At 38.2% G+C, this 13119-nt stretch overlaps 1 protein-coding gene across 1 annotated transcript in view; it reads right to left on the reverse strand.

The window, feature by feature from the left end:
* Positions 1-13119, reverse strand: part of LOC150081123 (succinyl-CoA:3-ketoacid coenzyme A transferase 1, mitochondrial-like) — an 82295-nt gene that overhangs the window by 44816 nt on the left and 24360 nt on the right. Inside the window, exons 6-8 of the mRNA XM_090380931.1 lie at positions 6977-7083; positions 4830-4890; positions 2985-3092 (exon numbers count right to left, since the gene is read on the reverse strand). Of these exons, the coding sequence (XP_090237057.1) occupies positions 2985-3092; positions 4830-4890; positions 6977-7083 (276 nt within the window). The remainder of the gene's footprint in view (positions 1-2984; positions 3093-4829; positions 4891-6976; positions 7084-13119) is intronic.

The following is a 13119-nucleotide window of genomic DNA, read 5'->3' on the forward strand; positions in this document are numbered from 1 at the left end:
CGAGAGCCGCCATAGTTAGTGTACCAGGACTGGCGTCAAAATGGACAAACAACGACCCGGCGGTAAAACTGCAAAGGTCAGCGAAAGGTTGATGTTAGAGGTGAGCGTCGGGTCTGACAACTCGAACAGGCGCAGCACTGTTGAAGAGGTGGCTACGCAATACAACATGGGCCAACCCGGAACAATATCTGGCATGACCATGCGTCGCTCGCTCGCTCGCATGTATGGGCTATACCAGCAGACAACCCCTACGGCATCCTCTCCTAACCAAGGTTCATCGGCGTAAAAGCCTCGCCTGGTGTAAAGAGCATGCAAGTTGGACGTTAGAAGACTGGAAGAAGGTTGCTGGTCGGATGAGTCACGTTATTTACTCCACACCGTGAATGGTCGTGTACGGATTTATCGTCAACAACATGAGGCTCTTGATCCATCATGCGTGGTATCAAAAGTGCATCTCGGTGGAGGCGGTTGTATGGTGTAGAGCATGTTTCACTGGCAGGAATTTGTACCCCTGGTGCATGTGGAACAACGTATCAGTGGTCTTAGCTATCGCCAGCTGCTTGCTGACTATGTTATGTTTTCCCGAATGGCGATTATATCTTCCAAGATGACAATGCGCCGAGCCATCGGGCACTTATTGTGCAGGAATGGGTTGAGAAACATAGTTCTGACACAGCATATCGATTGGCCTCCGAACTCCTCTGATATCATTCCATAGAGCACTTGTGGGACACTATGGAAAGGCATATCAGGCGTCTGGATGCACCAATCACCTCCATACCTGCATTGCTGACCGCATTACACACAGCTTGGTTGGCCATACCTCCCGAACGCTCCCGACATATTGTTGAATCAATGCCGTCGGATAGCTGCTGTACTGAGGGCAAAAGGAGAACCTACGAAGTATTAGGTAGGTGGTCATAATTCAGTGATCACTCAAAACATTCGCAATGTATGTCATCTACATATATGAATGTTCTTGGCAGATCATTTATGAAGATATTAAAGAGGGTTGGAGCTAACACCTTGTGGCAAACCATTTTTTTGAGATTTCCATCTACTGCATATATCTCCCAGATTAATCTGGAATTTCGATTCCTGAGGAGGAGCTCGATGATTTCCACTGTCCAGCGAGGTAATGTTTGGGTCAGTTTGTATGGAAGTCCCGTATGCCAGATAGTGTCATAAGCAGCAGTAAGATCTAAAAAGACTGCTCTAGTCTTCTCTTTAATTTGGAAAACATTCGCAATGTAAGTTGTTAAGGCTAAGTTGACTTGGTTGCAAGCAGTGGCGGATTACCCATTAAGGCAATGAGGCACGTGCCTAGGGACCCCCCCAGGCTTGGGGGGGAGCAATCCAAGACATTTTCCTATAGTGTTCTAAAATAGATTAATGTTTTCAGTAAACATCATAAAAATCTTGATTAATTTAAGCGAAAATTTAAGCAAAAAATTCAAAAGTACAAAATTTCATTTATTTACCACCTAACTTTTATTTATTTTTTATTCTTTTTTTTTTATTATTATTTTTTGGGGGACCCCAAATATAATTTGCCTAGGGGCCCCAACTATCCTTAATCCGCCACTGGTTGCAAGTACTTCTTTTAGTTATACAAATACAGCCTGTTCAACCTGAAGAGTATTTTCAACGCGGGTTTTAATTCGTTGTAATATAACTCTTTCTAGAAGTTTATAACAGCAACTCAATAGAGAAATGGGGCGATAGCTAGAAGGTAATGAGGTATCCTTTCCTGGTTGGGGGACGGCTATCCCGTTGGCTTTTAGCCATATCTTAGATATTCTCTTCTCAGTGATAGTGCGGGATAGAAAGTGGGCCAACAATTTAGTTCCTTTTATATGGTTTCTTCCATTGTGCCAACGTGTAGACGGAATAAATTTCTCTTCACCATCTCTTATGGATCCCCTTATTCTTTCTCCATAAGGCCTTGATTTCATTCTCGAAATTCTTGTCATGCTTAGCGTGAGCGGTGGTCAACAGATGAGAAGCAATTTTGTTTGGAGTCACTGGCTGGTTGTTTTGCAGTGGTTTCTCAGTTCCACCTAGCTTTCTAATTAAGGACCACTGCTGTAGTATATACTCGTAGTGATTTTCTGTTGCAAAACTGTTCCAAAAACATAGAAAATAAGGCATTTTGTTGAAACTCCTATTAGATTAGTGACTAATCCAATTTCGTTAAAATCATCACAGACATTCCAAGCAAGGTCATGGTACTTTATTGCACTCAGGATATTGGGCATACTTTCATGTTTCTTTCAAGCTAACGGAATGATAGAGATACCGATGGAATGTTTGAATTGTGCAGCAGAACTGCTTTTTTTTTTTTTTTTTACTTAATTTTGAGTCATCACTCAAATATACTTTCTTTTACACCTTGCTTTCAAGGCTGCTGCTCATTCCGATAGAAGTAGTACAAGAATCACTTTCACCTCTGCCGTTAATCTATTAGTCTGTGAATCCCCCCCCCCCTCCACAAGCTAGCAGTTTTCCGACCGTCCTAAGACAGTCTCTAGACAGTCTATAGCATCAGAAAATATTCTTGCACCTTTTCAATTTAGTTTGTCCCATTCCTGTAGAAGCAGTCTCTCTTGTTAACAAGCACGGAACACGCTGAGAAAAATTCTATCCTATGGGCCTTGCACAATATCTCCAGGGCCGAAGGCTCTCATCATATACTCCCTCCTATCGTGTCTGGTCAGAATACCAAACATTTTCAAATTTAACACAAACTCGCGACATTTTTTTCCAACATTGCCCTGTTACTAAAGTAAATGTCATTAGTGCCAACGTGTATAACAATATCACCTTTTGTGCCCTTAAAAGATCATATCTGCTCTTTAACTTCAATTTTCGTCCCCTGGCAGATGGTTGTACAGACATACTTATAAGAAAGAAGTGTCTGTAATTGGTTACCTCTTATAATTTTCCAAATTAAAAAGTTTGACACGGAAGGAAACTTCACCCACCTCACATATTTTAGTACTCTTTGGTACGTGAATTATTCTATCGACGTAAATATTTGAAATGTGAATCTGCTCAGGAGGAATTTCGCCTGCTTCAACGATCTCTTCCACCTGCAATAATGAAATAAAAATAAATAAATAAAAATAATGACAACACACAAAAATAAAGAAAAGGCATTTTATTTTCGTTGGCAAGGACATTACGTTGAAATGCTTGTCATAATTTGTAGGGAAGACAATGTCCAAGTGTGAGAATGCAACAAAAATTTAGTTTTTAATCTAACAATCCACCGTCAAGCATAAATATCAACAAAATTTGGTTCTGGAATCTTTGCCAAATTCTGTTCTGTCTTTAGGACAGTATTGGGACTGTAAGATAATGAAATTTAACCTTGTTTTTTGTATTTCGTTAAATTAATGTTTTAAAGTATCACTAATAAATGCATAGCTAACAATTTCTTAATGATAATTATCGTTTCCAGAAAAAAAAAGCATGAATTTTGAATTAGTTTTCAGATCATGATTTAACTTGCATGCTCAATATTTCAATATTTTTAATATTTATTTTAATATGAAAATAAACTGAATTGGTAAAAATAAACTTCATAACTCTAGAGTACTGCAATGTAATGTAAATGAATCCTGTATATTGATGGTAAGATTACATCAGAAACCCAGAAACGCAGAGTATATAACATCAAATTTAACTGTACTCAAATCTGTAATACATAGTAATACAAATCTGTAATATATATATTGATCTACATATTACATAATTGTAGAGGCCCATCAACAGATGCCTTGGTATTGTATTTTAGCAAGCGAAATTGTTTACCTAAAGTGTGTGTCATTACTCACACCGCGGTTCGAAGCTATTTGGGGTCTCGTCAGTGGGTATATGTCGTGAAGACCTGAGCAACTTAGTGATTAAATATATCTACAAGCTATACCGTTGTAGTATAAGTAAGGCATGAACAAGTGGTCGCAAAACCACCGTCGGGTCCACCACCGCGAAGAGGACCAGAAGAGTCAGGAGACCGACAGCTGAATCAGTATGTTTCTTAAAGATCACGTGTTCATTGTTTCTCTTCTGCTTCACTGAACCCTATCAAACTATCGAAACTGCGGTATGTAATGCCATACATGCTATAATAGCAGTACACTTCTCCATTGGAACAGTGCTTTTTATTTATAGTGGAATATCGAGGAAACTCATTGTGAAGGGCTCCACAATATGAGGTGAATACATTTTGTTGAAAACGCAATTTGCACGTTAACGTAAAAATTAAGGCATTGCCTTATCTGCAATAAGGCAACAAATCAAATGCGATCCAATTTCCAGTATAACAAAATGTTATTAAAACAATGCAAAATTTTAATTAAAGTGACCTGCTTGTAGCGACATGCATTCATTTAATTAATTTACCTCCTTGTAGACATTCATTCTTTTTAGTGCGTTTGAGATAGCTCTAAAAAGAAATGTGCTCATCAATTTATTCAACAAGGGCGTTGAAGGCAGTCGTCACTGTTCTGCTTCAGTCTTATTAGGTACAAGCTTGTTTTATATATTCATTACCGGAAACCCCCGCCCCTCCATCTTAGCATTGAAAAAAGTGATACGGATGCAATGTAATTCCAAGACAAACATTCTGTTTAGGAGAAAAATTCATTCTAATTAAATAAATTTAATTAATAAGAATGGATCATAGTCAAATAAAATATTCTCATCCGTAGCCTAAAATAAGTTATGTTGAAAATCAGTTAGCTAAGAACTGAGAAAAGGTGTTTGTTATTAAGAGCATACATTAAGAGTTTGATATTAAGAGCATACATATAGAAATCAATTACCTCTGCAATGGAGACATCAGCAGCCTTGCACATGGGCGGATTAAAATTTACTGCAGCTTTTCTGAAAGGAACAAAATATATTTCATTACGCTTTTATGTTATACGTCATTGCTGTGTTTATAAACTAAAGTTTCTGAAATACTGACATGTAAAACGATTAAATAAATAAAATTTTTGTCAGTTTTAACTTTTTCAGCATCATTTTTCCATTGGATCTACGGAATGGGTACTTTTTTTGAATATTAGTATTTTGTAAATTATTTTGACATATGTAGTTTAACATCCGAACAGAAGTTTCGTATGCGTTCTCACAAGGTAATCATCCCATGCAATTCTTATTTAAATTTAACCAGACACTGTTGCGTTGGGAGGCAATTTATCCAATGTTAGCCACGTCCCTGCTCATAACTTCATGAGATCCAGACTTCAGATATTCCCAGAGATTCCTTTTTATATTTATTCCTTCTGGTTCTTGTCTACGAAGGGAAACAGATCTCATTCATTCATTTTACTCAAAGGTCCTAAATCGTGGACAGCACACCATTACCTTCCTAACTACCTTATTTACACTACAAGGAAAATTTCAGACAGAATAGTAACACTTCATTTTCTTCGTCTTCAACCACTTCTTCAAATGACTCCAGGAACAGAATTAACCTTCCACTTAGAAGCATTAAACTTCATTTACCGTAACTTTGTATTTAGAAACATTAAACTTCATTTACATTTTTCGGACTGTATATTCAACTGATCCAAGTCTTTTTGAAGCAACATGGCCTAGTTCAGATTCTTAACCATTTTTCCCACCTTCAAATCATCAGCTTACCTAGGATACACTCATCAATATCATTTATGGAAATAGGAGGAGACCTAAAGCCGAGTCCTGAGGGTTCCTAATTGCTACTATGCTGAACCCTGTGAAGACTGCCAATTATGACAACTCTCCTCTGTCTCCAACTTTTAGCCAGCCTGTGATCCATCGTAGGATCTTAACAGTAACTCCAACTTCCATGTTTATATAATCGTCTTCCATTAGGGACGGTATCAAAAGCTTTACTAAAGTATTGACATACAGGGCCAAAATTATTATCTGAATTCAACTGGTTATTTACTGCACAGTAAAATTTACTAGATTGGTCCTAATAGCCTCCGCTTAACCAACCCATGCTGGAATCTATTTTTTTTCCCCTAGGCCCTAAAAACTTGCATTTTCCACTATAAACGTCATTGAGAAGTATTTGTTCAACTGATCTACCATTTGTTGTACTGTACTTTCTATGGGCCTTCTATTTGACCCAATCACGCTATCAAGCAGATACCTTGATCGAGTCAAATGGAAGGCCCTTCTTTTTTGTATTCACACGGGAGTATTTCCAATCATGTTCATAATCTTTTTGGTAGAGCATTCTCGTAAATATCTTTCGCTCGTTTTATCCCGTCAGCGGTTTTGTTACATGTTCTATTATAATTCTCATAAAAATTGGAATCACATGATTGTCTTTGACTGTTCCTTGCTTGTTTATTTTGTCGAATTAAATTCTTAACCTCATCTGCCACCCATTTTGGCACCTTACGTTTATGAACCTTACTACTATTTGATTCAGTCTGCCTAAAGCGATTTTTTGCATACTCTTCAGATTAATTTTCCCTGTAACATATTCCCTTTTTTTTTTTTTTTGCAACTCATTTCACACCACACCGACTCAGTATCCGCGTTTCCTTGGTCTGTCTCTTAGAACACCAACTTCAGGCAGTTTGACTAGAAGCATCACTTCCACACCCCTCCGTTCCTTCCTATCTCCTGGAATTCTTGAATGAAATTCTTCATCTCGTATCTCTGAATGGCAGTCTCAGTAAGCAGAACTATATCAGCCGCTTCTGGCATTATTGTATAGATCAATTAACTTTTGTACTTTTTTGACAACCCTGATACTTGATTTTTCATGTGGTCTTAGAGCCATTGAACTCTCATAACAACAACAACATGTGGTCTTAGAATGCTGTTGGATTTTGCTTCTATATCGATTATTCACTATACTGATCGTTTAAATGCGAGTAGTATTAAAATATTTGTTGAAACTGAAATTTACTTTTTTATATTTTGGTTTGGAGGGAAAATTATAAATTTCATAATTAAGTTTTATTACCTGCATACTAAATTTCCCGATTTGTCCGCTTTCCACGCTTTTATTAAAGCGTAATCTCCACGAATGGCTTCCTCCATGACGTGAGGAATCCCACTGAATATTCGTACCTAAGAAAAAACATAAGTAATAAATGTGACCATTATTTTGTAATTATTCCTTTGCTAGAAAAATATTTGTATGGTTAATAATTTTAGTAACCTAAAAACTCGAGTTTGGAAAGGAGGCACCTTAAAAGAGAACCTTATTGAAGTACAAGGTTCTGAGAGGGGATAGTAGGAATGAAGGAGAAATTTTCACCGATATAAATGATTGCAGAACTAGGGGCCGCAAATTCAAATTATGGAAAAGAGATTTAGAGTGAATTGTAGGAAGTTTTGTTTTATTCATGAAGTTGGTAATTACTAGAATTCGTGATCTCAGCGGGTAGTCGATGCTGACAGCTTGGGGAAATTTAAAGGTCAGTTGGATAATTATCTAAATAAGGAGGGAAGCATATAGATTATTTCCTTTTTTACTTTTATTATTAATTTTTGTATATTTTGTTATTTATTTTTTTGATAAACGATCTGATTCATTTGTCCTGTAACACACCTTCCTCCCCCTCCCGCTGTTATCTTCCCATTATTATAAAAATCATAATACTAATACCAACAGCATTTCCCTTACTATTTTAGGCACGTTATGCGTATTGTGATTCGGCATTTATTATTTTTTTTTTCATACATTATGCACAGGCTATCTAATATACTGTATATTATTATTAAAATCCTTTGTTGAATTTTTCATATTTACATAAGACTGTGGAGAAAGAAAATAAGTACCCATTAAAGCCTAAATAATCGTGTCCAGGGGTTAACACAAATAATTAAACATCACATAACAAGTGACAGGAAGATACTTGATCATTGTATTTCTATTTACACAAATTACTTACATATTGTATTACATAATTACATGTGGTATTATATACACAGCATGATTCACTGATGTCCTGCAATTTCTTCTCCAGTGAGGCGGCAAGTTACCATCAGCAAAAAGGCACCAATACCACTGTTTAGTGGTCTCGAGAGGATTCATGGATAGGCTCCATGGTTGAGTTCATCGAGGATCCTTTTTCTATACCTTGGCTCTTTAGAGAATCTCACGAAATCTAAGTCCAATTATTGGACCAGGCTAAGCATCTGAGTCGAGATAAACCTGTCTGTGGTGTGCAGTCGGTGTTTCTTGTGACACAGACCGATGAGCTTTTAGACCACAGATGGGGCCTAAAATTTTTCCAACAGTCCTCTAGTGGTAGAAGTTCGACACCTGGGGGACGTCAGTCGTACCAACAAGGGTTACAGTAGCTGTTAGCCCGATGTCTCTTATTCTCGTTGATAATCTGGAAATGATTATTGCAGGTGCGAGATGGGTGGTGCTACGATTACCTCAGATCGGTGCTTGAATGCAGTCCATCTCTGCAGCTGAATTCCTCTGCAAACATGCGCTCCAGAGTAGTTGGGAAGGTAGATCCCAAGGGCTCCACCCCCATAAAGAATGGAGGAGTAAATGATGGTGCTAATGTACCGCTCTGTCATGCAAAGGACATTAACATGTAACAAATACTGCTTTGCATTTCATTTCAGCTTCTGCATTCTTGCTGTGATGAGACCAAGGTGATAATTGAATGCGAGCTTCCTGTCAAAAACAACTCCTAAATCAGTGTGCTGTTCAGCTAGGAAGATACCATCCAGAGATAGATCCTAGTGTGGCATCGTCTCAGAGACGATGCCACACTAGGATCTTCATTCCAATATATTCTGATAGCTGGGTGAGCTGATAGTTTAATTAGCTTGGTTATAATTTGGGGTTCATTGTTAATAGTTGTTAATAGCTTGATATCATTAGTACAGCTTAATAATTTTGGCTTTCCTTTGAGGAATGGTAGCAACATACCAGTAAATAGTAATCCTGACAGCACACCACCTCTAAGGACCCCTGCTGTTATACATGTGGATAATGTTTTGTCAATCGATTCTTTTCTGCATAATGGAGGAGGTTCGGGAGGAATGTGGGTTGAGCTTTTTCAAGTACCTTTAGAAGGGTAGAGGCAGCTGCCATTGGTTATAGCTGCTCAACAGATGTGGGAAACTGAGCCTTGGGAACAGGTCTGACAGTATATTCTGTCCATATAACAGGAAATATGCCCTGGTTGAGGATAGCACTGTAGATGCTGACAAGGGGATCTGTAATTTATGGACTTTGGTCCCTCATTACGAAATGAGGGATATCATCAGGGTCCATTGTGCCATTTTCAGTGATGCCCATGTGCCTATCAGTTGAATTTTTTTCCCAGCAATATCAAAATCCTGATCTTCATACAGAAGGAATATGTCACGGATATTGTTTATTGCCATAGCAAAGCGAAATTTCCTCCCTTTACACAAGTTTTCGTTTTTTTTATTATCATTTATTATAAATTATTACTATTTATATCTTGATAATCCGTGAGTTTATTGTATTGCACACTTGTATACTTCATGCTCTTTTTATTCCGAGTCAAATGATTCTGAAATGGAAAATTAACTGAGTTTGAAGCGACTGTTTATTATACGGGATAATTCAAAATTTCCTTTCAAAAACTTTTGATTGAACCAATCACGATACTAGATGTGGCTAAGAACTTTCGGGACTGACTTTATAAGTAACTTAAATCTGATGTCAATTATTTTCTTTTGTCCCATTTAGATATACAGAAGCCGTTGTCTGCCACGATTGGAAGCCTTTCTGGAACCCTTACTGATATCGACCTCTTCCAAAGGAATTTTGTGTAAGGAAGAATTACAGAAGCGTGCCGACGACTGTCCAATCCCCAAAAAAGAATGGTCAGTACACTTTTATCTTTCTAGCACGTTTTCAAAGCAGGTATGTGAATTTTTCCATTTTGTATTTGAGCTTTGTATTATTTAACTTTTCCAGCAAGACAATGTTGCCTCTTCACTAAAGGAAAATTTAAACAGGTGGTTTTTGCCAACACTAGCAAGCGAATTCAATGTATAACATAAAAAAAAAAAAAGTGATAACGTTGCCCTTCGCAGTTGACTGCGAAGTGTGCAACAGAGTTCATAAGGACAAAGGGCGAGACATTTATCAGTACTCTTCACACAGTTGACTGAAATACTGGCTTCGTGTCTGCCGCGATATGCAGTTCTTTTTCCGAATATGAACGTTAGATTCACGACGACGCGCTCCGTCCCTGATTAAAACAGTAATAAACAGTCGTTGCTTTTTTTTTTTTCTTGAAAATGCATTCGATTTCTAATGATCGATACCACGCACTAATGGATGTCCAACTGGTGGGATTTCTTTCGTACTTTATTGAGAAATTCTTGTTAAACTGAGCACTGATTTCGTCAGGTGAAATGCGAATAACTGAAATTAGGGACACAATATCTTGAAGAGTGGATGCGCAGTTTCTCTACAAAACACGGAGAAAAACTTGAGGTTGCATCTGTGCCAGTGTCTCCGAATTCGCCTCTGTTCTGATGCCTATTTTCAGTTTGTGAAAGCGAATTATCTATTGGGGCGTAATGTAAGAGATCTAGTTAAGAATTAAACAAATAGAGATTCTTCATATAAGAATTTTTTTCTCACCAAGGTGTTTTCCCGTTTCTGTTATAACTGTATGAAATTGAGGAACATTCAGCAAAAGGTGTGATGACAAACTCCGCTACTACCCACTCACACGGGTATTACTTCCAGACAAAATTATTTCCAAAAGTATTCGCGCGTAATTACGTTTGGAAACACGAGTTTTCGTGAACAAATTAATAAGGTGCAAGCCAATCTTTGTCCCGGTTGAGAGGATCGATCCATTGTCAACACTTTCGACCAGTTCCTTGTAGCAAAAATTCGTCTTTTGTTCTTTCAGTACAATCTGTAAATATAGAATACGAGGTGCCTATTGGCCACACCTCCATCCGGCGTTTCTGTTCATCTGGAACTTGGCTGGCCGGGCAAATTTCTGGACTTCGTTTTCCCTCAAACCAGGTTTTTGCATTTGCCGTGTGCGATGTAAATAACAGAAGATCAACGTTGTCGTACGCTACCACTTCCTTTTGAGTTGACTCGTGTCGGAGCCCATGTGGCCATTAATTACGGTAATATTCCTGTGGTCTCTATTGTGTAACTCCCTGGTTGTCCCGGAGTATAAACGGAGTTTTTATTTATTATCATGCAAAACAACAGATGAATCCACGCTCTTACAGATCCAATATTTGTTTATTTCTTTGACTCGACACGCACGCATAACATCACTTAATTATGTTCATGCGCCGTTTTGGTTTTTTTTGGTTTTTTTTTTTTTTTTTTAGGAGCATTAGCAACTAAGGCCATATTGCTCCGGGAAATGCGGTGGTCATTCCCTGACCTTTCCGCATCCTCCGTATTTGGTGGTGACGGGCTCGAACCCCGGTCTAATCAAGAAGCGTACGCACTGCTGCTCCTTCCCACCTGGCTACGGAGGGGCCTTCATGCGCCGTCTGCTCCAGATTAAGCTGCCACTGTATAATGTAGAAGCCTGAGAAGCAAGCTATTACTCTCCCTACCGCTCGTTTTGGGTTCGACTACGTCCGGTGTTCGACCTTTGCTACTACAGGAATTCTTTAAGGACTCTTCTCCCTTGAGTTATTCCGGGTTTTATAGGCCGGAGAACATAAACAAAAGTTGAACAATCAAATGTACGTCGTCCATTCAGCTCAATATGGGAAGAGGACAACGAGGTAGGAGATTACTCCAAAAAAAGAAGCAGAATTGCTTCCCTCGCCACAGTTGCGCTTGAGTATATTTTGTCGGTTGCTTTTGATCGATTTGGAAATATATACATTTCGTTTAAGTCGTTTCCTGACTGTTAGGCTAACCATATTTAGGAGATATTTTCTGTTGAACCCGTTTAATCGCCTGCATCGGGGCACCCATTGTCGTTTTGCGAACTTAGTAGGTATATAGCGTTTGAAGAATTCACAGAGCCGATGCCTCCGTGATGAAGCGGCAACTGTGGTCCTTCCCTAAACTTTCTTCTTTCTTAGTGGGCTTGTACGTTCGCCCAATACACCGTTCGGTGCAGTGTAGGGAGCGGAGGGAATTTCTTACGTGATTTAGGGCAGGATTTCAAGCAGGGTCTGCTTAGGGATGAGCCAACGTAGCATTGACTCAGAAAGCCGAAATTTAGCGGCGCGCCAAATATCGAAAGAGTAACAGGGAAAAAAACAAACAAAAACATTTCCAATCAACAAGGAACAGTTAAAAATAAGTTTAAATAAGTATAAAAATAACAGTTAAAAATAGACTTAATATAGATTATATAGCAATTAAGTTCGAATTTTTGATCATTCGAAAAAACTATTAAAGCCAAATTTATCTGCTGCCTAAATTGCTTGGTGCGACATTTGGAGGTAAATAAATATCACAAGCAAAGCCTTCTAAGAGATCAATTTGAATATGCAATAAGTTGCTCTCATCCGCTATTTTAAAATCAATGGAATATCTTAAAAATTGCATAAAAATGATGAACTTAAATGCCTTCGAGACAATACGGTTTTTTTTTTCTTTCTGGGTAAGTGGAAATTGAACTTGAACTAACAAAGATTCGCCACCGCAAAAGAACGTTTGATAGATATGATCTCTATGACGAAGTTGGAACGATGGAAATTTTAGATTCACTTTTTCGACATTTTTAGACAACGCAATCCCGTAATTGAAAGACAATGTTTGAGATGAATTCAAACCACAGCGCTCAATCTAACATGGATTTAGAAATTCTGTGAACAGATGGAATCAGAAAGTTGTTTCTGTGACCGATTTATAAGAATTAAAATATTTGTGAAACCCATTTCGAAGGCGTTTATTCTCATCAAAAGATCGCGGAGTTCATGTGCTCAAGCAATGACGGCTTCATTAGGAAATCTTTTCGTGGTGCTGAGAATTCTCGTGACGTTTCCAGTATTAGTGGCCAGCGCTGAAGGGAACTTTTCAAAGATGATGTTAATCGAACCTGCCACGATGACTCAAGGTCTGTTGGATAGATTGGCAACCTTATTCATTGAACATGTCATCACCAAATACCTGGATGTTGTGGCCAGAGAAGTTAATCTTTGAAGCGGAAA

The sequence above is a fragment of the Mastigoproctus giganteus genome, chromosome 9 (assembly GCF_048544385.1).
Source record: "Mastigoproctus giganteus isolate SK-2022 chromosome 9, ASM4854438v1, whole genome shotgun sequence".
Classification (NCBI taxonomy): Eukaryota; Metazoa; Arthropoda; class Arachnida; order Uropygi; family Thelyphonidae; genus Mastigoproctus; species Mastigoproctus giganteus.